Source organism: Pseudoliparis swirei, chromosome 9 (assembly GCF_029220125.1).
Source record: "Pseudoliparis swirei isolate HS2019 ecotype Mariana Trench chromosome 9, NWPU_hadal_v1, whole genome shotgun sequence".
In the NCBI taxonomy this organism is placed as follows: domain Eukaryota; kingdom Metazoa; phylum Chordata; class Actinopteri; order Perciformes; family Liparidae; genus Pseudoliparis; species Pseudoliparis swirei.
In genome coordinates, this window is record NC_079396.1 from 18144389 (window position 1) to 18172071 (window position 27683).

Genomic DNA, 27683 nt, shown 5'->3' on the forward strand with positions numbered 1-27683 from the left:
TTTGTATTCTTGTCGTTTTTTTGAGTAACAATACAGTTATTCATCAATGTCATGATGGTTTGCAGACGCATATCCTCACAGAGCAACAGGCTGGTGGTGTCATCAACTACTGTGTCAAGGCAACAGTTGGTAATTACACTGCATCTGTACCTCAACCCCCTCCTCCACACACACACACTCATCCTTGCTCCTCTACTTGGGGCTGCACCTAGAGCCGATCTCGTGTTGCCATATGTTTTGTTGGAGCCCTCTCAGAGAGCAGTGCGGCCTCTGCCCTCCTCACCTCTCTTTATGTGACCACGGGGTACCCGGTCACCCGCCCTCAATTAGCCTTGGCTTATGAGCCAACCTTAACCAAGCCCTTCCTCCATTGCAAAGCCCCTAACATAAAGGGATAAGGAGTAGGACATATGTCCCTGTGTCTCCCGACGCCGCTGCAGACCCCCCCCCCCCACAGACGAAGCCTGTGGATGACAGATGAGGCAGTAAAAAAGCAACAATTAAAAAGGGGAGAAAAAGAAAGGAAAGAAAGAAGATGGGGAGGGGATGCAGGCATGAGTGGAATGGGGTGTATCACAAGTAGGGTTGGGTACCGAAACCCGGTGCCAATGTGGTACCGGTTCCAATACAACCGGTATTACCCGGACCGAAACGCAACGCACATTTCGGTGCTTCTTTCCGGTGCCTGAGCCGATTGGAATTGAAAAAAACTATTGTTGTGAACTTCTCAGGTGACTCCGCCCTGTCAGCAGGTTGCGATGGCCTCTCATATTTAACTTTGACAGCGGAGGCTGCGCCGTGTGTGACTACCGGTGTCGAGCACACCAGCGTCATGCTGGGCGCGACGGGGAGACCGTCACCGGTCCCCCTGAACACGTGGAGACCGATGATGACGAGCAGCCTGAACTCAGATTAGTACCGTATCGTTGATTGCAAGTCTTGCATTCATAAAAGTAGGCCAAGAAATAATAAATTAGCCATTATAACCATACTTAAGCTAGAGCTAGCTCGTAGCTAACACGAGCTACGAGCGTGACAGTCTGCTAGCAGATGTGTTGGTGTCCAGCGGTCCCGGCTGTATACCCGGTGTTACCGGGAATATAATGACGGAGGAATAAAGACCGTGGGGAGTCACTTTGTTTCAGTGTAACTCTCGCTGTCAGAAGCAAAACTTTATTTGTCACGTGTCATCTTCAGTACCTCTGATTGGTTGTTCTCTTTGCCCATCAAAACAGTGACAGGATTAACCCTATAAAGTCTGCACATGACGATACATATCACATCATATAATGGAGAACATATCTTGTGTATGTTAACAGTCTGATATCCGTTGTGTGTCAGTGCTCCATGATAACGGCTTCTACAGGGAATATGGTCAAGAGGTTTTTAAGAGGCTCCGTCCTGGGTCCCCTGCTCTTCTCTGTACACAAATTCTCTCGGCTCTGTCATTCGTTCGCATGGCTTCTCCTACCATAGCTATGCTGATGACAACCAACTGATCTTCTCGTTTCCACCGGCCGAAACAAGGGTGGCGGCGCGAATCTCTGCCTGTCTGACCGACATCTCTCAGTGGATGTCTGCTCACCATCTGAAAATCAACCCTGACAAGACCGAGCTACTATTCCTTCCAGGGAAAGGCTCCCCCACCCATGATCTGACGACCACCTTCAACAGCTCTGTGTTGGCCCCGCCCCCGACTGCCAGGAACCTCGGGGTGACACTAGACAGTCAACTCTCCCTGACGGCCAACATCGCTGCGACGACGCGTTCCTGTAGGTACATGCTGCACAACATCAGGAGAATACGGCCTCTTCTTACTCAGAAGGCGGCACAGGTTCTGGTCCAGGCTCTGGTCATTTCACACCTTGACTACTGCAACTCCCTCCTGGCTGGTCTACCCGCTAAGGCCATCCGACCTCTGCAGCTCATCCAGAATGCAGCAGCTCGACTGGTCTTCAGCCTCCCGAAATTCACCCACACCACTCCGCTCCTCCGCTCTCTCCACTGGTTACCGGTGGCTGCTCGCATCCGCTTCAAAACACTGGTTCTGGCGTACCGTGCTCTAGACGGATCGGGCCCCGTCTACATCCGGGATATGGTCACACCGTACACCCCGGCACGTTCGCTCCGCTCGGCAACAGCCAATCGACTTGTGACTCCTGCACCTCGAGCTAACCACTCTACATCCAGACTGTTTGCTGTCCTGGCTCCTCAGTGGTGGAACGAGCTCCCCACTGACATCAGGACAGCAGAAAGTCTCTACATCTTCCGCCGGAGACTGAAAACACACCTTTTCCGACTATATCTGGATTAAAACACAGATTTGCATTTCAGTGGCACTGGGATGGCACTTATTGTGGTGCTTGTGGTTCGACTGAGTTGAGGAAGTGTTGCTTCCTGTGTTCTTGTTGTTCTTGGTTTGTACTCTAGGTTGAAATGCACTTATTGTAAGTCGCTTTGGATAAAAGCGTCTGCTAAATGTCATGTAATGTAATGTAATGTCCTTATTGTGCGTTTAAAAAAAAAGTATCGATTCAGGCACCGTTTAGGCACCGGTATCGTTTTAAAAGTACCGGTTTAGCACCGGTATCGGAAAAAACCCAAACGATACCCATCCCTAATCACAAGTCCTATGACTCCTCCACCAGCATCCGTTTTTCTCCTAAAGGGCGGGTCAATCTGCCTTTCATTCCGGGGTTTTCGAGTTCAAAAGGCCCGCTTAGAGGGCTGAGGGCAAACTACGCTTTCTGTGCACGCGAGCAGCCCAACAACGGATTTTTGCTACCTAAAAAAGCCTCAAATTAAAAGAAAATATATTCATTATAAGTGTATTCCATATTTAAAATATTTTCAGCGCTTTATTTTGCAATCAGAAAGCCCTTCCCCACGGGGAACTGACGCAAACAGTCATGTGACCTTGCCCAACAGGGGAATTGCTGGTTTACCGCCGTTAGTCTGCCGTGTGTGCTCTGAGAAGGGCATGGGAAAATGTAATGTTTGTGTTTGAACACAGAGACACCACTGGGACGCCCCATATATAATGGTTAAAGGGTGGAGGTCCTCCCTGGGTGGTGTTAGAACATTAGCACACGCAGGAAGATCAACAGGTGGCATGATTGAGAATGTCCAGTAACAAACAGACCCAACATCTCCACAGAATGACCACTGTCTCACAGGCACAACACCTGCTCTCACTCTTAGTCGTTAGCATCATACTCTCACCTCCTTGCCGTCTCACACCCTTGTTCAGGTCGTCTCCTCCCTTTTCTTATCCAATCAGCTGCGTTCTCCTCCCCTGTTGTCTGCTCTCCGTTTCCCATCAGCCCCCTCCACGCAATCTCTGCCTGCGCAGCAAGTTTAACCGAACAGCAAGCTGTCGTTGCAGTAATAAAAGCTGCCCCTAAGCCTAATTGCATCGCAGCGAGAGATGATTGTGCCACAGATTGCCTCGTGTGACCCGCCTCCTTGAGGTCTAGAGGTGGGAGTATGGTGACCTTCCTGTGTTCAGACTGATATCCCATCTGTCTCAGGACGGGCGATGGTAAAGATGGATGTCGGCCTAATGGGCCTTTTTGCTTCACTCTTGATGAAACTCTATTTGATGACAGTGCTGATGTTTTATTGATTCAACAACAGCATTTTAACATCTGGTTCCTAAAAAGGCAACAAAAAGCCTCATTCTCTTCTTGAATATTCTTGGCATGCCGAAACAAATCCTCACACCTTTTATGTAAATACTCATCTCACAGATGATGTCTGGAGAATCAGTTCCAGTTGTTGTCTGAGTTTCCCTTTCACACCAGCTGTGTCAGACCAATTCTCACTTACTGGGAATACTCTGTTTGGGTAGAGCGTGATGCGGATTGCACCACGGTCGTGGAGCCATCTGGTAATTTGGTCACAAAAAAACCACGTCTCTTGCCGTTTGTTTCCTTGAACTTCTCTGAATATTTTGGCATCTCATCTTTTCATTTGGACATATTCGTCTGCATCTTTGTGGCAGTCGCCCTTCTTCTTCTTTTTCATGCGAGAATTCATCCAGTTTCACGCCAGCCGCATGACAAACAACATCAACGAGGCCAACCGCTCGCCGTGAATTCTTCGGACAATGGCCGCCTCTCTTCACACATGGGCTTGATCGGACATGACAGAGTAGTATTATCAACAAAATATCAAGATTAGAAATGGTTTCATATAAATCGTCTGTAGTTATGATACACAGGTGTGTTTTCTGCTCTCTTCTCCCCAACAGTGAATTGACACACACACACACAGCCATTTATCCTTTAATATGAATAAAAATGATATGTCCTCAATGTTGTTTCAATTCCTTCACAGGATATCGATAGTTTTCAAGGTATTGTATCAAAGTTTGAAATTCCAGTATCATGAGCTGGCAGAGTAAAGTCCATTTATTGTCAACTGATTGAGACATTTCAGTTCTCGCACTGCTCCTCCAGGTAATGTCCAGATAATTATAATTATATTAGAAGAAGAGCAGAAGAGGGAATGTCCACCAGAGGGGAAGATGAGCGAGTCAGTTCCGAAGGTTACAATATTATCATATTATCAGGGTATTTCTGGTTACACTTGAGACAAGAAGGCAGCAAATGATTTAAGTTGTATTACAAACACAAACACAAAGCATCCCCTTTTTTGTTTTGGTTACACAGACTGAAATGTGAGCACAGAAGCCAGTGTGTACTCAGTAGATAAGATTACGGCAGTGAAGTACAAAAACCTATTTTCCATTGTTTATCTCACACACACAATCCCTTTTGGAGAATCAATATGACGCATGTAGTTCTTCCACGAGCACTGTGAAATGCAATTCCACCGAGTCAGGCAGGAAAGAATAAAACAAAGCCGGTTTCTTGTGGCGACCTATTGATTTTGGTCCGATCGCCATGTATGTGGACCAATTTAGCTCTTCGAAGGCCGTGTTATTCGACGCGCTGTCTGTATAGACGTTTTGAAAAACAGGCAATGTTTCATTAAAAAAACATCACTTAACAAACATCAAAGTGCTAATGGTCTTTTGCTTTGCATTACAATGAAGTCGAAAAAGCACTGAAAATCAATACTGGCTTTGTTACTCACATTCTGAGTATGTGGCTTTTTGTATTGTGCAAATGAAAGAGAAATATTGTTTTCACTCTACTTGCAATCTTCACACTGCTAACTACATCACATGTCTCACTTTGAAGTATGATCCAGTTACAACAGCACTACCCTGTGAACAAACTATATTCCATAAAATTAAGGGGGAAATGAGTTTAGCTGCGTTTGCCATCCATTACATTTGCATGCATTAAAGCACCCAGCAGCTACCTTCAGCCTCGCAGCTGAAATGCTGCTGCACATTCCTGACAACGCTCAAAGCTTTGCATACTCCTCACGCTGTGAAGACTGATTGTAATATTTAATCTTTAAACTATGAGCTATGCTTCAAATATTCTTCCTGTGGTCACTTAGCAACTAAAGGAACCTCGACCGATGCAAAACATCAGATCAATGCTGCGCAGACAAACAAGAGGTGTGGCACCTCTTGTTTGTCTGCGCAGCATTGATCTGATGTTTTGCCTCAAGGCCTACGATTGACTTTGATGTGTTCTGTAGCAGCAGGCCGATAATCTTTCTTTCTATTGACACTCAGATTGCACAATGAGCTTGGACACATAGAAGGACTACTGTTCACACGCATACCCTCACAGGAATGCTCTGGGTCTCTCCCCTCGGAGTTTCGCCACAGCACAAAATGACCAAAGTGTCATGGCATTGTCATCCAAACTTCCAAAAAAGGTTGCGATAGCAAAGCAGCGAAGGCTTCAGACGGGATTACTGAAAGTGCAGAAAGTGGACGACGAGAAGAGGTTACTGGCTCGGCTGAGCCGGGGGCTGACAGCTCTGAGAAGCTCTGTACTGTACAGAGGTAGATAAAGATATCAGATGGGTGACATACACACTGACGGATGCTGGATGGGAGACGGGAGCTTTCTGAATACAAGTAGGAGGCGATGCAGGATGAGGAGGCCCCATCGAGAAGAAGGGCAGAAACGGACAGCGGGGAAACACCCGGTAAACAAAGTCTCGGGTTAAAATGGAAAAACACATCTTCGGGTGCGTTACATCATGTTACGGCCTGGTTTGCACAGAGGCCAGCGCTCTTTGTGTCAAGACGAGTTCTGGTGCAACCGAGGACTGACACTATTATTCTGCCCTCCAGCAGAACCGCATCAAACGAGATTCTGGACGGACGAAAAAAATGTAGAATCTCTTTCTACAAGACCTGCTTTGAGGATATTATTTTACAACTTGCAGCTCCACGTTCACTTTTAACCGCTCTCCAGAGACACACCAGTCAGGGAACAGAGAGTGACACAGCGCTGAGGCATGCGTGGCAAAAGGCCTTGAAATCGGCGAGCCTTGGGGCAAGAATGGCCTGAGAGATCTGTGAGGAAACAGAAAATCTTGATAGTGAAAACAAAAAGTCACTTGGAATCGAGACTCATGCTGCAGCTGCCTCTACTGAGCACACACTCATGGCAGATAGCCGTGCAGAACTTCAACACGGACAGATCCCATCAACACACACACACACGCACACACCAGTTATCGTACGATTACTGTGACGAATGCACCCGGCTCTTTCATCACGCCGTTCTGCATCGGTAGACTCCAGGGGGCCAAACGAAGCCAGATGAGAGAGACACAAACAGACGCGGGGCCGAGACAATGCACGGAACATTAATACGGCTCTTGTTGAAAACACACAGCTGCTCACAGAAGAGGGCAACAAACACACGGCCAGCACGTGTCCACGCCCTTTCCTCTAGCGCGCATGCACACACTAATCCATAGTTCACTTAACAATGACTTGGCGCTGCGCTCAATGAACTAAGACAAAGTATGTGTGTCTGTGAGAGAGTGTGAGAGTGTGTGTGTGTGTGTGTGTGGCGTGTTAAGTAATGCCCCAGCTGGGCTCCAGCAGAGTGCAGCATAACACACTCCTGTTGTTCTTCCTGACCCCAAAGACAAGGCTCAGCCAGGCACGCACAGCACTTCACACAACCTTCAACTCCACCCCCAACTCCCAAACACACACCCCTCCAAAGTGCTGCCTCCCTCCCTGAGGTCTGACCAGGGATCAAAAGAACAATGGGCTCTATTAGCCCACCCTCAACTCCCTACCTTTCTCAGGAGAGATAGTTCCTATAGTTGTGTAATTACTTTGAATGACTAGTAACACCCCTGAGCAATAAAAAAAATAAAGTGTAACAAAGAAAGTGTCTGGAAGGCAGCGACAGCTGTGACCCTTTGGCTGCCACCGTGTGCGGGTCTCTCTCGCTTGCAGTGTGGGCAGAGCACCGCGGTGTAAAACTGAACTTAGAAGTGCAAGAACCTCTTTTTTTCATTTCTTTTTTGTGCACATTGGATGAATCGTGCATCGGAAAGAGGTCAGAATTATCAAGCGGTCAGCTCTAAATCCCAACTGTATATATATATTTGTTAAGATAAAAAGGTAAACAGGGATTCATTAAGAAACACAAACTGTTGATCATCCAGGCCGCTGCTCTGCATCTGCTTCAAAGCCGAGCCGGCTAGATGAGCCTCACATCATTCTGTTGGAGACGCACACTCAAAGAAAAACCACTTCCTTTCAACTCTTCACCTCAGCATTTCTGGCAGCTCTCTTATGAGGTAATTTCAAAGCACAACCACTTCAAACAAACAGGTTTATTGCACCGAAGGGATTTTGTATAACTTGGAAGCTTTTCAAAGAGAATCCGGTCCTAATGTGGCCACAGTGCAGCCATGTTTGAGAATAATGCCACTTTCTGCACCACGTGGCCCAGCATGTGACCGGCAGACTAGAGCAGAGCGGCCCACTTAAACCATCACATGCTTAACTTTTGCTGGGCCGGTCAGAAGTAATCTGCCATGATTGGCAGACACATCAAATATGAAATGTGCTTTACCGTCACATGCTGTGCTGGGGAAGGCTCGTACAAAATTATTGATATTCAATTCAAACAAAAAGTTGGCTGTCAGTCAAACCGAGAATAGACTTTGGCACGCTCTTCATCAGCAGGTAGAATTTCCTCCAAAGAAATATTGTGCTTTTAAAAAATATATACATATTAAATATTTAGGAGCACAATATTTATTTTATATATTTTTTAAATTGTTGCAAGTTGCAGCCCAAATGTAATAGAGAGGTTGAGATGTTGAGAAAGAGCTGCAGCTACAGGCTGTCACCAGTAAGTAAACAAGTGTGCTTGGACTGGAATATTTACACAGACCATCTTATCTCGATCCAGAAGAACCAAAGTCTATTTTTGAGGGTAAGCGAGGGTAAATACATCTCAACACACTTGACTGTTGCAAGCAACTAGTTCCCGCCAAAGCAATTCAGTGTTTACTTTTATTTATCTCTGCCCCTAAATAATAAATGCATCGGGCGATGAACTGTGGAGCAGAAAGATAGTCGGCGCACAGTAATCGGCAGAGGACTGGCTGGATTTAAGAGCACACTTGGACTTTGATAAGTGATTGACAAAGCAAACACGGGAAAGCATCCGCCCACATACAGAACACCTAGAAGACTTGCATGCACGCAGTAAATACACCATTCCAGCGATCAAGGTCGACCCCACTGCTGGAAGCAGATTTGTTATTCGACATTAGAAAAGGAAACGGTAAACATCAATGTCTTGCCGACAGCGGCGTGGCTTTGTGATTTTGTGTGGAAAGGGAAGCGTCAACAAGGTCTCAGTTCAGAGTCCGGTGACTATTGCTCTGCAGCGTAAAGGCTATGCTTCGGACAGACACCGCTGAGTGACGGCATCGGCAACAATCAGCACATGATTGTTGTCACATTTCCGAGCATTTCCATCTGCAATTGGCCTCGATTCAGCGGTGCTGCTGATGACTTAATGTAAGCCTCCATGCACCTAACAGCCAGCGTGGCTCATCTTCTCCCAGATGGGGCGTAGGGCTTAGAGCAGACCTCTTCCTCTCCTAATCCTCCTCTTTTTCCTCACCCTGTCTCTCTCTCTCTCTGCCTCATTGTTTTTCCTCTTCCGTCTCTCTGTTATTCTACTCCGGCGCTGAATTGAAACGGCCTGTGACAGAGAATGTCAAATGCCTTTTCGCGCTCATTACAGTTTCCCAGAGGCGCCCCTTGCTTCCAAATGGCATTAATTTCACACACACTTCCAGAGCTTCTAACCCTGTTACGACCTTACCAAAACAAAAAGGCAAACATTACTGTCTCAGAGCAGAATTATTAAAATAAACTCACATTTCTTTTGGGATAAACCGGTGAAAAGTATTTATCCGAAAACAAGTAAAACCGTTACAGTACGGTGGTAGTTACAAACGGGAAATACATCATTAAAGTATGATCAAATGGCCTTTGATTCCACAAGATCACCAAGGAGGGCTCAAAATAGACGATGTAAGGCACCTTGGAGCAGGGTTAATAAAGAAGAACAACAAATATGAGAGAGTACTGGATGTGAAGAAGATCAAAGAGATGCAGAAAAGAAAAAGAAAAAAATACTTTCAAGCGTGACAACTAATCCCAAACTGAAAATGCCACAACGCAGTTTGGGGATTGTATGGTTTGATAGAATACTGCAGCAGTGTGTGTGCACGTGTACAGCTGCAGTACCAGAAAATAAATCCCGTTTGTTCCCAGAGAGATCCCCAGTGGGGCTGAGGTCACACTAATTGGTCTCACTGCACTGTTTGCCTCCTATTCTGGAAGTCGAGAAACGATGGAAAAATACTGCACCAAGAAATGCTTAAGAAACACTCCAAAAATATTTTTTTACAAATATTTAAAATAATTTATATTATTTATATAGATATATTTGTGTTGTTGGTCGTAGCTTACGAGACCACAATCCATTTTATGTTGTACAGGAAGAAGATATTATAGATTTTGAGATGAAAATCAAATGCGAAAAGATTTGATTTAGATCCCTTTTGTGACCGTACATCGCTTAAATTTGCCGTTACACCGGGCTCCATTTCACAAAGATATTCAAAAAGACGTTCTCGCTGGGATTTCAAAACCCAAATGTGCACTGCACACATTCACACACACTCCACTGCACTCATCTCTGATCTGGGCTCACCCTAAAACCCCTTCGTACAATAGTGTCTCACACTGCGATCACACGATGGTCTGAGTCTGGCGGGATTCAGCACACCGGTCCACAGGTGTGCGGTCGGGTGTAAGGCTGTGTGTCGCTTTAAACCCTGCGCGGGCGTAAGCGATCCCGTTTGGTAGCTAGACAACGCGGCTCGATACTGTCATCAGCTACACTGGTAGTCAAGGACGGCAACAGGCGGACGGACTCTTGTCGGTCGCGACCGAAAAACAGCCGGCTTTCAGAGTGGCCGGTTGAAACCATTACCTCCGCCTGCACTCTGCTCGAGTGGCAAAGACGCTCACGTCCAATGACGGACGTCATCATTCTTGAACCTGGAAAAACAGGCTCCAGATGGAAAGACAATACTGCTTAGAAACTCCCCCGAAACCACTAAACATACGTGGCTACCAGGCCAGTCTGCCTCTGTAGACGGAGGGGAGGCGCTGATGGATGTCACACGAGACCGAGGAGGTAAACTGATGCTATCACACTGCACCACCTGCACCTGCTCCCTATGAACCAAAGAATGTCCCGAACAGTGTTATTGCTCACAACTTTGGGGGGGAAATCGTTGCTTACTTTCACGGAGGGCGCTCGGTCGGCCTTTTTTCTTTTCAAATTCCAGAATATGATGCATATCGCATATAAGCATAGATTTTAATTGAACGGATCGGCCCCATTGCCGCCGATACCCAATCCAGTTCTGAGAATCAGGATCGGCCCAATATCCGATATCAGTATCGGTGCATCCCCACTTTCACATCAAAAACCACATCAAGCCACCACCATGGGTTCTCTGAACGAGACATCTTTTGATGATGATTACATGCAGTGCATTAGGGGAATTGTTCCATTTTCCATCAACCTCTTTCCTCTGAGGCAGGCAAGTGCTATAAACAATATACGCAGAGTATAAAAGCTGCTCTACTTTTACCTATCTCCCACATAAACCATCCATAGATGAGCAAAAGTGACGCTCGCTATCGCACGGAGATAAAAACGGACAATAAATCAGGGTAAACAAACAGATGGCTGGAAGAAACAAGAAGCCCCACGAGAACAGAAGGGTTGAGGTGGAAGAGAAAACACAGGTATCAAGGCGCTGTTCTAACTCTCATCTGCATACACCATTTAAGGACTACACTGATGGTTTTCCCTGCTTTGGATCATTACCTTTAACATCAAAGTCGAATATAATAAACATTTCTTCCAGCTTACACAGCCTCCAGTATGTTTGCAAAATAAGTTATGTAAAGGCAATCATTGATTTGCATTTCATTCATTTCATTAAAATTGTGAAAATCCACAGATTTGACCAGAATTTGATGCTTACTTGCGAACGCTAATACAGAGGCATCATTTGATCTCCTTGGCTGTGTTTTCTCATCATGTTCAAATGAGTTGGGAGATAAACAGCCGATTTAATGCAACAAGCAAACAACATTTTAAAGAATATCCGTGATTTATATCGATTGAATTTTAGATGTGATTGTGCTCCTCGATGTCAAAGACGTGTACACATCGAAAAGGAGATTTCAAAAAGGTAAAAGTCAAAAAGTGGCATTAATACATTAATATAATCTGATTATTCCTGGAATGTAGTAAGAATGCAGTCTGCCTTCTATAAATGACTGATGCGCATCAATAACCGTCATTAGTTAGTAGTGTGGTGAATGGACTGAGCATTTAGCATCGTCCTTCAGCTCCGCTGTGTCTGTGGGTTTGGTAGCCCACAGAATGATAATCATCTGTCATAAGCATGAGAGCATCAGTGATGAAATATCCCTGCAAGTCAATGTGGTCTCATCTTGGCCACTAAGAACTCCCTCTCATCCACACGCTGCCATTCAATGGATGTCTGACTCACAGCGGAGGTGAGTAGGTCATCAGCCGCATCGCTGCCAAGCCACAGCAGCTATTAACAAAAACACAAAACAGTCTGCCAGAGTCTTTATCGTCAAGCCTTTGGCCTTCAGTCAGTTCTAAATACCTACTCATCTGGGTTTATTATCTAGTCGCTTCAGACGCGTTCAGCTGGAAGTCACCCGTTACAACAGTTGCTTGTTAAACTGAAACACCTGTTGCTCTGAAACTAAAACCACTGTAGAAAGATTGATTCTGGGAAATGAACACGCGACAATCAGACATTCAGATGCCGTTAACAGCTTAAAGCCAATGTGTAAAGCTAGCCAACGCAACTGGATGGCTGGGGCTAGCAACATTTCCGTTACTAACATGCGCACACATATTTCTGATGAAGTTGGCTGTAAAAGAAAATCAAAAAATGTGCGATTTTTTTTTTTTTTGCTACTTCAAACTATACAGTCTTTTTTTTGGCCCAAATTTGAATCCGAGAGGCCACAACTTTATTTCACAATAATATTTGGAGAGCAAGCACAGAGCCCCTGCATTAGCACAATACACACACACACACGCATTGGGATCACACAGTGCTGAAAACTATAACAGTGTGCATGTTTCATGACAAGAGGATCTAGTTCTTCTCACTGCCGTATGTCCAGTCTGGAGCCGTCTCGTGGAAAACTGCTGTGAAGGGTCAAGCAGATCAACGGGCGGGGGGAAGACGGCTGTCAAGAAAAATCTCAACTTTATCCATTATTTGTGCATGCGTGCGTGCATTTGATGAGCAGCCGTGCCTGCGTCTGCATGTTTACTTCTCAACCTATAGAGACACTTCTGTTGACAGTCAACAGAAGTGTTGAATCAGTGTAAGCTGTGCCAGCTTCTCAGGACCCGCCTGGCACACTGAGGCAGCCATGCCATGTCCCATAACCACTCTGCTAAGCCCTAGACCAGTTGGGAGGAAGCTTGATATCGTGAAAGCGGGGCGAGACTTGCCATTAGGCCGAGTCAGACTCAATCAAGGAAACTCCTTTTCCAGAAGACAATTTTTGGACCTTTCAAGTCGAAAGATATGAGCCAGTTACTTTGCTCAAGTTTTCATTTTGTTCTTCAGCCAAGGCGATTTGCTCGCACATGAGACGGAGAAAACTGGTTGCACAACGACATCACAGTCACACCAGTTGGACCGCATTCCTGCGCATTCCTCCTCAGTGAGTGAATCCTCCAGTCACGTCGGTGCACCCTACGAGTACAACCACCTGAAAGTGATGTTCCGGGGAGATGTTTCAGTGAAAGCGCTGGACTGGAATCACAAAAAGTTCGGCGACTTCCAGACTGCGGCACCTTGAAACCCCTCTTCATTCACAAGGACATGCACAAGATTTGATGGCTGGCATACAAATGAGAGGCCTTGAAAGACGCAGTTTGTATGGATACATTGTAATAAAGAGTGGTACACGCACAGGGACAAGGACAATGGGCAAGTTATACAATGGACAAAAAAAACAAAAGAAAATAGTAACTGCTTGACTTAATAGCTACCTGCCGAGGACTTAAAATGTTCTTGCGATTACACTTCTGGCTTTGAACCTCCTCAGCACCATTAGAATTGCTTAAATGTGCGTTTTCTTTGGAAATTAAGCTAGTGTTTTGCCTTTCTTATTACCTTCGCATTGAAAATGCCGGAAGGTTATGTTTTGATCGCCGTGTATTTATTTATTTATTTGTATGCGTGTTATTCGCAAATCTCATAAAGTATTGAACCGAATCGCATGAAATTTGTGATGATGATTTATTATCCGGGACCATTTGATTATTTTTTTTTAGGATCAATCGGGTCAAAGTTCACAAGGTCATGGTCATGGAAACAAACTTTACTTTTTTACATATGATAATTTTTTTTTGATGCAACTAATGCCAAAATGTTCATAATTCAATGCCCAATCTTGTGATATGCGAAGGTATGCGCTCTACCGAGTGCCCATTCTAGTTAGGACAATGGTATAAGCTGAAGGCCTGGCATTGAAATTAAAAAGGCCATGATGACAAAAGCTGCCCTCGATGGACTGGCGGCCTGTCCAGGGTGTCCCCTGCCTTCGCCCTATGTCAGCTGGGATCGGCTCCAGCGCCCCCGCGACCCTAATGAGGATAAGCGGTATTGATAATGGATGGATGGATGACAAAAGCAACTGTCTTCTTGAAATAGAAGTTTGCAGAAATGTGTGCCAGAACAAGCACCTGTTGGTAACGATACACTGGAAGAACTTCCGAGCACGTCTCACTGTGCTCAACAAAAACCAACTGCATTCCAACCAAGAACTGCATTCCACACATGATCACCAGATAAACACTGCAGCCTTTTGTCAAAGCACTAGTGCAGATAGATCTAGGAATGGTATTGCATAACATCATTACCAGTATCAACTCATTATGCAATAAAGCAACACATCATCCATACTGACAATTAAGAGAATTGTTCTGCTGGAGATAAATATGTTCCTATGATCTGACATGTGTCTTAACACAATACTTCTGACTGAAACTGTTGTTGGAATGGACCTCGATGAAACTGACCGTGCCAAAACCCCTGACAAACATTATTCAGCAATCACCAGAAAACATTGGTGCAACAGCACCCGGCTGAAGGTCATTACGGGGAAAGGAAATATAAGTGCATCTGGAAAAGGACCGAAGAGCTTACTGGTCGACCCCGAGGGACATTGGATCAAAAAAAGAGGATCAGAAACATACAATAATACAATTTATACTAAAGTAGGCTTGTTAAAACTAATTTTGCTGGACAGTTTATTGTCCAAGAAATAGTTGTGATAAGATATCGCAATATATTTTTATATTTCAGACTAAATGATAAAATTGTAATATAATAGGAAAATAGTGCATGCACACCCTTCAAACGAAGAATGAAGATTTTTTGAAAAATTCTTATGATGGTCAGGAAAACTGAATATACTCCACCCTCCAAATAAGGACTAAAAAGAAGCCTAAACAGAGGGTTTCTCTTCAAGGGCTCAATATGTTTGGAGCCACACATCAGATCTGAAAGCGGTTTAGAAAACATGCCTTGCCGCAGGATGTCAAGATTGGATGAATGATGGATACTGCAACAATTGAGTCACAACAACCTCAGGATTGCAGTGAGACACGTCCTTCTGCCCACTTCGAACAGTGAGTAATGTGCATGTGATCTCCCGAGTTTGTCCAAAGACCTCGAGAGCTGGCGACCGATTGGCTGCTGCTATTAGCCTCCAGGCAAATGTGTCACCACGTGTGTGATTTGGCCGTAAAAAAAAAATAAACTTCACGACCTGTCAACCAAGGACACACACAGACACAAGTGGAAAAGGAAGTGAAACTTCTTTTAAATTCAGAAAAAAATCTTACATTTGAGTCCTGAGGTTGGTTGATTAGCAGAAGATAAGAAAAAGCCTTCATGAGCAGAATACTGAGAAGGCAAATACGATGACATCACTGGTTACTGTGAGCTCACTAGCACCTACTGCAAAGGCAAAGCATGAATAAGAGCTGCGAGACCAATATTCTATAAGCAAGATATCGTCCTTCTGCCGTCCTCAACTTTTCATAAAGATGAGACTGGACGGCACATGCAGCAGCTCTGGATGCGCCAGTTGCCTTAACGGAGACACGATTGGACCCGATCAATAACCTGTTAGAGAAGCTTACAGACACCCATGAATTTTAATGAGACACTCAGGGAACCTCATCTCTCCAGAACATGACGTATTACCATATAGGGAGGGAGGGACGGGGACGGACGATGCATTCAGAACATAGTGAGAAAATGGCTGCCTCCCATGTAGGACAGGACAAATGTATCCGACTTTGTGTCAAACCTTCGGACTTATGTATTCTACAAAGGAAGACATGAAACTAAAATCACCACCTCAGTTGTGAGTCTCTGCCAACGAGTCCAGTTGCAGTTTCCCTCCGTGTCTATTCACTTCCTAATTTGAACTGATCAGACATTTGTGTGGAATTGTTCCAATTGGCATATGAATTATTATTTTCTGTGCAAAAATGCACTCTGTGAGGTCACAGTGACCTTTGACGGACATTTTTTTTTTTTTTTTTTTATCAGTTCATCCTCGAAGCCAAATGAAGGTTTGTGCTAGATTCAAAGACTTTTTCTCCCAAGCCGTTCAGGAGAATGGAAAGAGAGTACGGACCCAAAAACAAGATGTCGCTGGCGCGAATCCTTCTGTGGACAGACATGAAACACTCCCCTCACGTCTCATGCAGAGGTTTGGCAGCAGCAGTGCAGCAGCTCGGAGAGCAGAAGGGGCCACAGCAGCAGCTGGCCGAGGAGCCGGTTACCGGGAAGGTGTGTGTGGAGGCCGGTGGGCTTTACATCTGTCCAATATCAGATGGTGTCATGGGCACAGGCAGACTGGGCCGAAATCGATTCTTTGGACGTGGAGTCCCACGACCAAACAGCCGAGTGGGCTGCGCTTGCAGAATGAGTACGACCCAAGGCCCGTCAGCGCGGGCACGGAGCCAAGTTTTTAAGTACCACAGCTAACCAGGAGATTGAACTCTGAGATAGTCTTCTCAGCTGATTCATTACGGACCAAGAAGCAATCCGTCTTATCATCACCCTCCAAAATAAACTCCTGAGATCTAAAAAGGGGAGAATACGCCAACAATGTCCCAATAGCACGAGCTCTTCTTGCTCCTCCAGTATCCCAGAACTGAGATATAGCAAGGAATATGGGCAAAACATGAAGAGAGGCAGCCTTCAAACGCATGGTGATGGGAGCGTTCTCTCCTTCTCCGTAATTCTATTTGGCCTCAAAAAAGGCAACCAGAAGTGGAAAGTTCAACCACTCAGATGTGTCATTACCATGCATGCTTGCACACACACATGCAGGCAGCTCACACAGGCTGGCTGCTTGCAGACATGATTGGATATACTGTGCGACACGTCTGAATCAGTAAATGTTGGTTTGATGAACAGTGGGACGAATCATTTCAGACAGCCACAACAGACAATCAATTCTTGTATTGGTGATTCGTAAGAACGTAATCGTTTTCAACCCCGAGATTATTATTATTATCGCTCTCTCGTCTCCTTCCCTCGTTTCTTCTCCTGCTGTTCTTGCTCCTTCTCTCGTTCCCCCTCCCTCCTCTTGTCTGCACTCCTCCCTCTTTCACTCCCATTTTATTTTCTCTAAACCTCTTCATTTCTTTTTTTCATCCTCATAGTTTAAGTCCAACACCTCATTCAAAAGAAAATCCTTCTCAGGAAATTTCCAATGCAGCGACGTGGCAGCTGCCTCCCCTCTCGGTCGGTTATTGCCTCTGTCGCAACATCAGAGGGACGTTTCATACAGAGCCAGACAGGAACAAAGTCCCCAAACAGGCTCTCCACAGAGGGCAGTGAGTGTGCATCTGGAAGAAACTCAATTCAATCAACAATCGGATAACCTGTCGTCTGAATCGCTCTATCCATATCTGCACCTGCGTTTTGATTCATAACAGTTCATCTCAATTTCATTTCTTGAACCAGGTGGCTGTCTGCTGCTCCACATACAAGGGGACACTTTTTAATCATCTTGTGGACAATCTGTCACCAAAATAATCAGGGTAATTTCTGCTAAAAAGGTCCCGTGTGATTGTGCAATGGCGGTTCTTTCCACCTTGTGTCTCAAACATCTACAGGAAGTCAGTAGTCGGACTCAACAGATGTGGACTGAGGGAATAAAGCTGCCATTGGCCACTGGTTTTGCGAGGGCATGTCGCTGCATCCTGTGCCAAGCACCGCCCAAGACAGCTTGTGTTTAAAGCAATGCAATCGAGTCGGGACATTCTTTTCCCCTTCACACCATATTGATAATGTGTGGAGCCAAACCTTTCTTTCGCGCTGACACAGCACTCTGGAGATAGGCCCGGCTATATGAGACGGGGAGGTCGGTGGAATTGCTCACAGTGACGATGATATTGGATGACAAGAGGGGGGGAAACATTCAGACAGTTACCAAAACAATTGCATCAACATCACTGCGCAAGTCACCGATGTACTTTGTCATACTAGTGAAACCAGAGCATAAGTGCAGGAATGATTATATATATAAAAATAAATCAGATGAGGTCGTGAGTAACACGTGTTTTTTTTTTCCTGTGTCACGCAAATGAAACTGACGTATTTGCTGCCACCCGATCCACCATTATAAACTGCAACTGAGGCATTTCTAAAACTGGTCCGGTTATCAAAACAGCTCCAGAAGCAATGTACAGTGTTTACATCCAACTGCAGCGATCAGTGTTCTTTTTCAAGAGGAAACATTTATTTGTAAGTTCATGGAGACATGAAAGCTTAAACAATGTGCAGCGTTTCACAAATACATTGTGACAAACTAAAAAGATGGGCAGTATGTGTGCGAAGCAGCAGAGGAGGTTATCATTCCTCGTGATGTAGGAATGATAACCGTCATGTATATGCATTGTTTGGATGATGACCTTGTCTCGAAAAGGGTGAACAGCTGTAGGGACGAATCGCTGTTGGAGAGAGACCAATTAGGAGTTAAGCTGAGGGAAGGAGTATCTGAGCTAGAGGGTGTGTGTGTGTGTGTGTGTGTGTGTGTGTCTCTGAACTACACTGTCCATTTCCACCAGCAGCAACCTACAGACTGCTGCTGACATTGCACCACGACCAGCCAGCGAGTAGAAAGAGGCGTTCTTGGTGAATCATCAGCACAGACTCATCTCCACTGCCTTTACACATGCCTGCCAAGTCATGGTGCCTGCCAGTGAGAGGCACGGCTCATTCTGAAAAAACGCTATCTTTGTTTGCGCGCCCTTTTCGTTACCGCAATGCGTCTCCACGTACAGGATCAACCAGGTAGGAGGAAGAAGGATGCCCATGCCGTTAAACATCTGGGGACCATTTAGGGAACTCTGCTTTTCCCTGATGGATCCAAGACTGTAAGAATTATGCAGCAATCACATTGCGCAACCCTTCATTCTCCTGCTTCCATCATTCATTTCCTTCGCCGTCACTGGACTGTTTTTTCTCGCACGGGAGGGAGGAAGAAAATGCAAGATAGGAGGAGGCAGAGGTGTAAACCCCTGTTAGACAGGGGGAGTGGACACGGAGTTGGTGAGGCGGTGCAGGGCTGTGGGTAGCAGGAGGAGAGGGCTGCTCCACAGAGAAATGGAGGGATGGAAAACAGTGTCAGAGGCGTGCTTTGGTATTCACGGCAGCCTCTGCCGATCGGGGGGCTTCAGTGTGCCCATCCGCTCGCACCACCGTCCCTCGCCACTGACAGGCTGGCGGGGCGGAGAAGTGTGACAGGTTTGTGGAATGAGCCGGGAGAGCAGCCAGTGGGAGGGGATGATGGGTGGATGTCACATCAGGTGTACAGCTGCGAAACGTACACTTAAAACGCACACACACACACGCTCAGAAATAGGATGCAGCAGAGAGAGCACAGAGAACGGCGCAGGTAAAGCTCCCTTTGCACTCAGAATACTGAATGGCTTCCATGCTTGAAGCTGGAGAGCAGGAACTGGATCCAAAATGATTTTTGCAACCATAGAACATTGACTGACATATTTGTATTTAAAGAAAAGTTAAAAAGCATCGTTCATAGATATAGTTTTTTTCTTCGCTTAACGCATAAAAAGAAAGGACTGTACTCTGGTAATTTAGTTGTCTGGGTACAGTTCTCATCTTATTTTCAATGTATATTCTGAGACACATCTGGACTGGACTGTTGTCTCAGATATGACAAAAGCAGGAAGTCGATTGAACACAAGTTACATTTACCATAGAGAGAAGGAGCGACAGAACCTGAGAGATCCCGACAGCTGCACCGTGGGGGGGAACCACATCAACACTGACTGTGCGCTTCCTGCTCTGCTGATGGCAAACCTATGAAGTTATAACCTAAATATGACACCTGCGACACAAAAAGAAAACCGAGATTGCGTAATCTTGAGGTAGAGTAGCAAATCGCCACATAATGTTATGGTTTCTAATAAAATCCATTCTGTATTTCTTTCTCATTCTTCAGGATACGACCTGCACGTAAAATGCATCAGTGGTGGATTTTGGAAGCAGGAAGTTATTATTTTTTTGGTGGAGGACTCCACAAAGACTATTCACGATCAGCTTTACTGAGCTAAAGTCTAACATAAAAATGATCGAAGTTGTGCCCATACACATTCAATAAGTCTATAATGTAAAAGTAGGCCTAACTTACATTAAAACAGTGAGGTACGGTCATAACGCCTCTTTATCTCATACTGTTGAGCATTAGAGTAAATTTAGTAGCACAATAACTTTTTACATATATATATATATGCATTTTGTTATTAATTACACACATTTTTTCAGTTTATTTGACTTCACAGGGAAGAACACTTCAACACCACCATAAACACGAACTGACCATGAGAAGCGTTTGTCCACCTGTATCGTGCCTTCAGAAATGTATTCAGTCATATACTGTGCTCAGATAAAATCTCTGGAGTAAACCCGTTAAATGTGAACCATCGTCATCTCAGTATATCATTAGCATTATTCAGACTTTTTCAGAGAAGGCAGAAGGTTTTAAAAAACCTTTTTTGGTTTCCATTGTAGACCTGATCAAGGTTGCTAAAGGAACTAAAACATGTTTATCCATTAAGTTCCATGAGGCAAAAACAAGCAGATCCAAGTCTGTTTACAGCATTGGTCAAGGAGCTGCCCACTCACAAGTCTCTAAGCCGCCATAGGTATCTGTATCGCTAGGCCTCTCCTCTCAATTGCCCCCTCAAGGTTACTGCCTCTTGCCTGGCTCCTCTCTGTCATGAGAGCTGCATACTGAGTGCATCAGCTGGTCTGGAGCCAGAGGACCACTCCAGGCAAACTTCTGTTTCCTGTCCTGACTGAGCCGGGGAAGTGTCGAGCAGTCTCAGTTGTAGCGAAGTCGCAAACATGCGTTTGATTTAGAGGCTGCAGGTGTGATTGTCATGGCCGCCGAGTAGAATCACTCCCTTTTAGTGGGAATCACTAAAAGGAAGTTAGATTCTGAGGAATGGTGGTGCAGCATTTTCACATGTGTCAGATTAACTTAGAGGATAAAGTGGGGGGGAAAGAACATTACACTGGGGATGGAAAGGGATGGGAGAGAAGGTTACTGAGGCAAAAGTGGGAATCAAAGTGCAGTGTATGATGATATAGCAATGGAAAGAAAATACGAGTGGAGAGCCAACTGTGATGATAAGTCATAACCGGCTGAGGGGAAAAGATAAAGTAAAGACAAACTGGGCAGTGAAGCGGGAGAGGGAGGGGGGAATCCAACAGGGGGGCACACTGACATGAAGTACATTCTTCACTTTCAGCCTGATGAATTCCGTTTCTTTAAAAAATGAACGCACAAATGTCCCCAATCATCAAGTCAAAAAATGACTCCCAACTTTCCAATCGCACAAGTTTACAAATGTATGTGCACACCAGTCGGCCAACATGTGATCAGCCACCTCATCTTGGCACGGAGCGAGCCATCAATGATGGATGAAGCTTGAATTAATCATGAGGAAGAGGACACAGATATAAAACACACAGCGAGGGCCCCAAGGGGAACAGAGGAGCCTGTGGTAAGCAGCTGGCACATAATACACAGAATACAACCGACATCACATAACACAGACAACAACTGTAGCCGAGTGCACACGTTGGGGAACTGAGACAATACATGTTTGCCATGTTTGTGTGTTGTCCAAAAAATTAGGAAATGAGATTAAAACGTAAACAATGCCAAATTTCAATCCTGTGGTACCGATGTCAAAACCTCATTGGCCCGAATCAACAAGTACACCTGCAGAGCACATGGACCAATCCGCTTCACAGGAAAAACACAAGAACTGACTCAGTCATGGTGTTGAGTCGCCGGGCGAAGCATCCTGAGGACTTCAGGACAAAGGCCCAATTGATTAAATTAGACTTGGACTCACCTTAATGCAAGCAGGCCGACATGGTCTAACCTGGCAAGGCAGCCTTTAACAAATCTGAGCTAAGTGTTTGCAAAGTACCACTCTCAGCAAAGCCTCTATTACACAAAGACACACACACACACACAGACAGACAGTGATCTGTGAATAAGTGCAAACTGCTCATAAGTCTGTTAATAACATGCATACAATGAATGAATAGGATGATGCAGATAGACAATTTAGATATGCTAAAGCCAGCTGAAAACACACACACACATACTAACACGCACACATGACCTGGAGACAAGCTTCTAACTACACATCCATCAACACAAAGCCTCCAGCCAAACAGCTGTGATTCTCTCTTATGTCTTCACCATACTAAAGTCCCACCTGTCCCAAGCTTCTCAATCTTCAAGTTAGTGATGTAACTGTGTGGGGGGGGGGGCTTTGGGGTTCAAATACACACCTGGTTTCACAGTCTTCAGGCGTATGGGCTCGCGAAAGTGGCGGATGACGGCCAGCGTGTCTCTGTTGGTGAGTCCGCTCACTGGTGTGCCGTTGACCTCCAGCAGCACGTCCCCGCTGCAGGGAACCCTCCCGGCGTGACAAACCATCGCCTCCGAAAATGTGTGTCCGAGGTGGGGGAACTCTCCTAGCTCCGCGCCGCCAAGCACCTCGAGCACTGCGACCAACTCTCCGGAACCCCCCCACGACAGGGTGCACTCCTGCACTTTGGTGGACCAGTGCTTCTTTTTCAGTGTCTTGGACATTGTTGGTAGCGCTTGTAAACCTGGAAGGAAGTCGGAGAACGATTGTCCTTCAACGCAACACCCGCTTCTGAACCTAAGACGCAATGACGCATGGGGGTATCATCGCAGATTGGAGAGAAGTTGAGGCGGATATAGTGTGTATGTTGTATTCCATTCCCGGGTAAACAAATCTCTTTTTTTGTTTTAGATCGCCCTCCCTCTAATCGATCCTTCCATTGAATTACCAGAGCATCACCTTGTCGGCGACTGGGATGCGAGATCAGCTGCGTCAGTGTCGCATTGAAGCGGAAAGTGTGGGTCCCGGTGCGGCAGACCCCACCAGTCCACTGCGATGTGCACTTCCAAAACAACAGCGGCTTCCTCCCCTCCGTCACAATCCCCGACCTTGCAGAGCAGGACGGACCGTGTGAGCCGCGCCGTCTGTGCGCAGAGAGTCCACGAGCTCCAGAACGCGTGGAGTATATATCTCACGAATTCAGAAGAAAATACCAGACAACCGGACTGCCCAGAAAACTACTTTAAAAAGAAAATACTTTCCAAAAAGGCTGCTTCCTCGGTCCAGTGACAGCTCCTCCTCATCCGAGCATACCGGAGTCAACTTTACTCTGCGCACCTGTCCTCCTCTCCGGCCCCCCTCCGCGGTGACATCAGCAAAGGCAGTCCTTGGAAACGGGAAAACATACCTGGCCCTCGGTCGGGTCGGTCATACGATCCGTGACAAACTGAAGCCCTGCGTCTCGTTCTCCGTTGCGCTCTCGGTGCTCTTCCACGCTTTTCTACTACTGATAATAATAAAAAACTACGCAGCCATGCAACAGACGTGATCCGATGAGGCTTCACTCCATAACTTTTGGGATCTTTTTCCGTGTTGCTTTCTTGAATGCAGGAGCGTTCTGTCCAATCAGAGATTGGGGGACGGTCATAGGGTATCTCCGTTGAACCAATGATAAATGGCAAGGGGCGGGGCTTCTGTGATTGAGAAGGGCTGGATTTAGTTTCCATGGTGGTGTGTGAGCAAGGCAGGGCTCCAGCCCCGGGACACATCTTTTCACGTGGGAATCGCTGATTGCAAATCGGGAATAGTCGACCTGCAGTTTCACAGCAATTTTCCAATGGACTACAAAGAGTGATTATTTGTCTTTATTATTATTAAAAAATCATGCAAATTGCAACCTTCCTGCTCTCAGAACTGAGGATTCGGTTACTGGTTGGAGGCTATTTCTTGAGCAAGTCTGACCTCTTGTGGTTGTATCTCATCCCAAGCATCAGTAACAACACTGCTGCCACTGTACTACAATGGCAACAAACGTAGTATGCTTTAAAACATATTAATTAGATACCAGAACATTAATTACCAGCATATACACTTTCAGACACACGTTGTTATCTTGTTTTTATTGCTTTCATCTTTTTTTATTTGGAGTTATTTGTACCTCTCATAGATTGTTTGTTATTCTATTCCTGGGACAGAGAATACTTTCCCACATGCAGCCTAAATGAATCAGTTAACGGTTAAAGCTGCCATAGGTGTAATCACAATACTAGTTAATATAGCTTTTTTAAAGATTTGTCAATTATTAACATTTAGTCAACCTTCAGACTCACCTCCTCGGTCACCGCCCTCACAGGCAGACAGACAAAGCTGAGCCCATTTTCTAAAAGCAGCTGATAAACAAATTCGTCATTGGGATTTTTTAACCCAGATTTGAAACCATAAAGTTGGGAATGTGTGTTTGCTCGATCCTTGTAGCATCAGGTGTCAGGGAGGGAAACTTCAAAGTAACATGTTGCGATTAGACATCTTCCTTTGCTTGAGTTTTGTTCAAGTATCGGTTACTTAATAGTTTTACTTTCTGCACAGGGGTAAACTTTGTATGCCCTGTGTTCTCATATGTGAGAAATGCCAGCTATTCCTCGTGGATGCAGCAACGATACTGAGCTGTAAATGTAACTCATGGACATTATTGCAACGCAAACTCGTAGGCTACTCCTCTCCTCCTTTTCTCCACATGCTTCTTCTTTCGTCTCTTGTTTTCGATGAAGAGTCAGCGGGTCCGCTTGCTGTAGTCATCATCCCTTGTCTGTTAACTCTGAGCACAGTTTTAGTGGTGGCTCTGATTTTCTACAATTACCACAAGAATAAACGACCTGGTGCCTATTGACACATTTTACAAATGGTATGAAATGCAGTAACTATATAAAACCACTGAAAACACAATAACAATCTGAAGTTATTTTTAATTAGTTCCTGAGAAAAATACCAGGTGCTACTATAATATTGCTTAATAATACAGCCACAGTTATTGTGCTTTTCAACAGGCCAGCAGAGTGTCTCCATACATGTAGCATCTATAAGCACTTCAAAGGTCCAGGCAGACTCTTATCCCTGGGAAATCCCAGAAGAGTCTGTTTTTTGAGGGACTAGAGTTTTGCCAGACAAGTGGTCATGGCCCCATTTGTAAAGGTCTGCTGGAGAAGAGACACTATGGTAGTTAATAATTAATAATGATTAATAATAGCAATAATAATCAATCCTTTATTACCCTGGTTCAGTGCCTCCGTGGTACAGCATGAATCTGTCAGCATGATCAGAGTTTTGTATGTGAAGAAATCATTTTTTTTTAAGGGAGAGGGGCCAAATTAATTAATTGGATATACAGTATATAGCAACTATATTTCTGAACAGAGAATAAGGTCACTGACTCACCATCTGTTATTAATGCCATAAAGTTGGCACATACCAGTCTAAAGCTAAGGAGTTTTCAGAGTGAGTCTTCTTCCACGCTACAGTGTGTGAACATGAGAACGTGATGCTGTGGTGTCAGAACAAGCGTCTGCCCCATTGCAGATCCATCGCTGAACTTCTCTGAGAGGTTGCAGTTTCTGGTGGAAAAGGGCCTTGTGGGTCCCTTTTTGTTGACTGATTATTCCCAACAAACTACAACTAATATGAGCTATATTTAGATTGTCACTCTGTACTGCAGCAGGTAACGACTTATATCCCAAATTCACCCTACGTTTCTCTTGAACTTTGAATGAATATTTCAACCAAAGATTGATGTTTGGCTGTAATTGGCCCCTTCATCGTGATTTCCTAATGTTAAAGCACAGGCTGGTGCATGGTGATTTCGCTACCAGGAAGATTTTAATTTGCCCTGGCGTTTCTCCCCCGGTTGTCTGGACTGGGCTTGGCATTTAGAAGACACAAAATGGATCCACCAATTAGGCAGAGGACAGCAGCGGTGCCTCTCAAATGCTAGGCTCCAGAGAGGATCGTGATGCAGCTCGGTATTGACCAAAGCAACATCTAGGGCAGAGATATAGCCGAGAAAACAAAACACACACAACAAAAACATCTACAATCAATATGAGTACAAATATTAAAATAAATGTTTTCCCATGGTGGTCATTTCCAATATTACTGTATAACTGATTACCTTGGGTAAAGCTGCATCTTCTGTCATCTGTCCTCACATTATTTAAAGGGACTATATCATGCTCATGTTCAGGTTCAGTACCGGTACATGTTTATATGTATAACTTTAATGTTAAAAAACACAATATATTTCTCGCACTATTTGTTGGAGTATACCTGTATTGCCACTTTTATCTGAAACGCTTGGCTTTAGCGCCTGTCTTTTTAAGGTCCTCCGAAAAAGCCCACTCTGCTTTTGGCTTGCTAGAAAGATATTGTGGAAATACTTATTATATACTATTTTCTGATTCAGGCAGCCCACAAAAACTGACTAGGTTGTCTTATTTCACAGTATGTTATGCAATGAAAAAGTGAGTTTTCATGATGTGTCCACTTTAAGCCATCAGTATTGGAGCCTTTTCACATCTTCTAAATGTACTGATTTCTACAATCTGTGGTATTGGATTATGAAACGATGATGATGCAGCTTCACATGTTTCCATAAAAGTCCCTTTTCATTTATCTCCGGCTCTCCTCCACACCCTGAGCTGGAGCCGCTGGCCTTGCTTCCAAACTACAGGGATCTTATCAATGAATAGAGCAGAGAATTGTGGAGGACCTTTGTAAGTAAATTATTAGAAACAGACACACTTAACATATAGTGATATATGTTCTCTTATGTAGTGTTAGCTTATATACTCATTGTTACAATATGGCACAAAGGCATGAAGGGAGACCAGGCCAGGGTAAACATAATGCATAGACATGTATTGAAAAGATACCGAACCATACTGAAACAAACAAAACATATAAGCTGCAATGTCATCTGGTGGTGTGTCTTAATAGCCGGCAGTCCCACCAGGTTCAGGTGGGGCTCATCAGCTGACGAGGAACAGCCTGAAAGACAAACAACTGTAACGCCCTGTGTCTCCTGTGTTCTGTGTCTCCTCTATGTCTCCTCTGTGTTTCCTCTGTCTTGATTGTTTCATTCCCTGCACCTGCCCTCAGCCACTCTTGTCTCGTTACTGTCTGATGCCGTACACCTGTTTCGCCCCCTTTATATTGTGTCAGTCTTTCGCTTGTCACCTGTTGGATTGTTGTCTATAGTTCTGTGTCTTTAGTGCCGTCTTCTGTGTGCCTGTATATTCTTGACCTACCTGTTTGACACTGCCTGCCTGTCCTGACCCCCAATTCTCTGCCTGCCCCCTTTTGGACTTTTTGCCTTTATTTGGAGCTTATGCCTCATTCAAGAAAGTTTTTCGTTATTCATATTGAGTCCAGCATGTTTCTCTGCGCCTGAGCCTCACCCCGTGAGAACCCTGACAGAAACAGCGAACAGGAACGAGACCCCTAGTGGAAGGAAGCGGTCATCCCACTCATGAAAGTTGCAATTCTATTTATTTCTTCGTCTTGAGCTATCTCAACAAAAAATAATTATATATATATATATGGTTAAAGAAATTGATATTTTGGGAAATATAAACTTACAGATTCTGCTTAAAATGTAGATGAGAA

At 45.0% G+C, this 27683-nt stretch overlaps 1 protein-coding gene across 5 annotated transcripts in view; it reads right to left on the reverse strand.

Moving 5' to 3' along the window:
• The window catches only part of magi3a (membrane associated guanylate kinase, WW and PDZ domain containing 3a), a 121249-nt gene extending 97638 nt beyond the window's left edge, over positions 1 to 23611 (reverse strand). For 2 of the 5 annotated variants that reach the window (XR_008832769.1, XM_056422423.1), the window contains exon 1: positions 22450 to 23611. Coding sequence is in view for 4 of the 5 variants with exons in the window: in XM_056422423.1 (XP_056278398.1) it covers positions 22450 to 22753 (304 nt within the window). In the remaining variant the exon portion in view is untranslated. Of the gene's footprint in view, positions 1 to 17913; positions 20467 to 22449 lie in introns of those variants that run through there. The other 3 variants (XM_056422421.1, XM_056422420.1, XM_056422422.1) reach the window with 2 other exon arrangements.
• Between the last annotated feature and the right edge of the window lie 4072 nt (positions 23612 to 27683).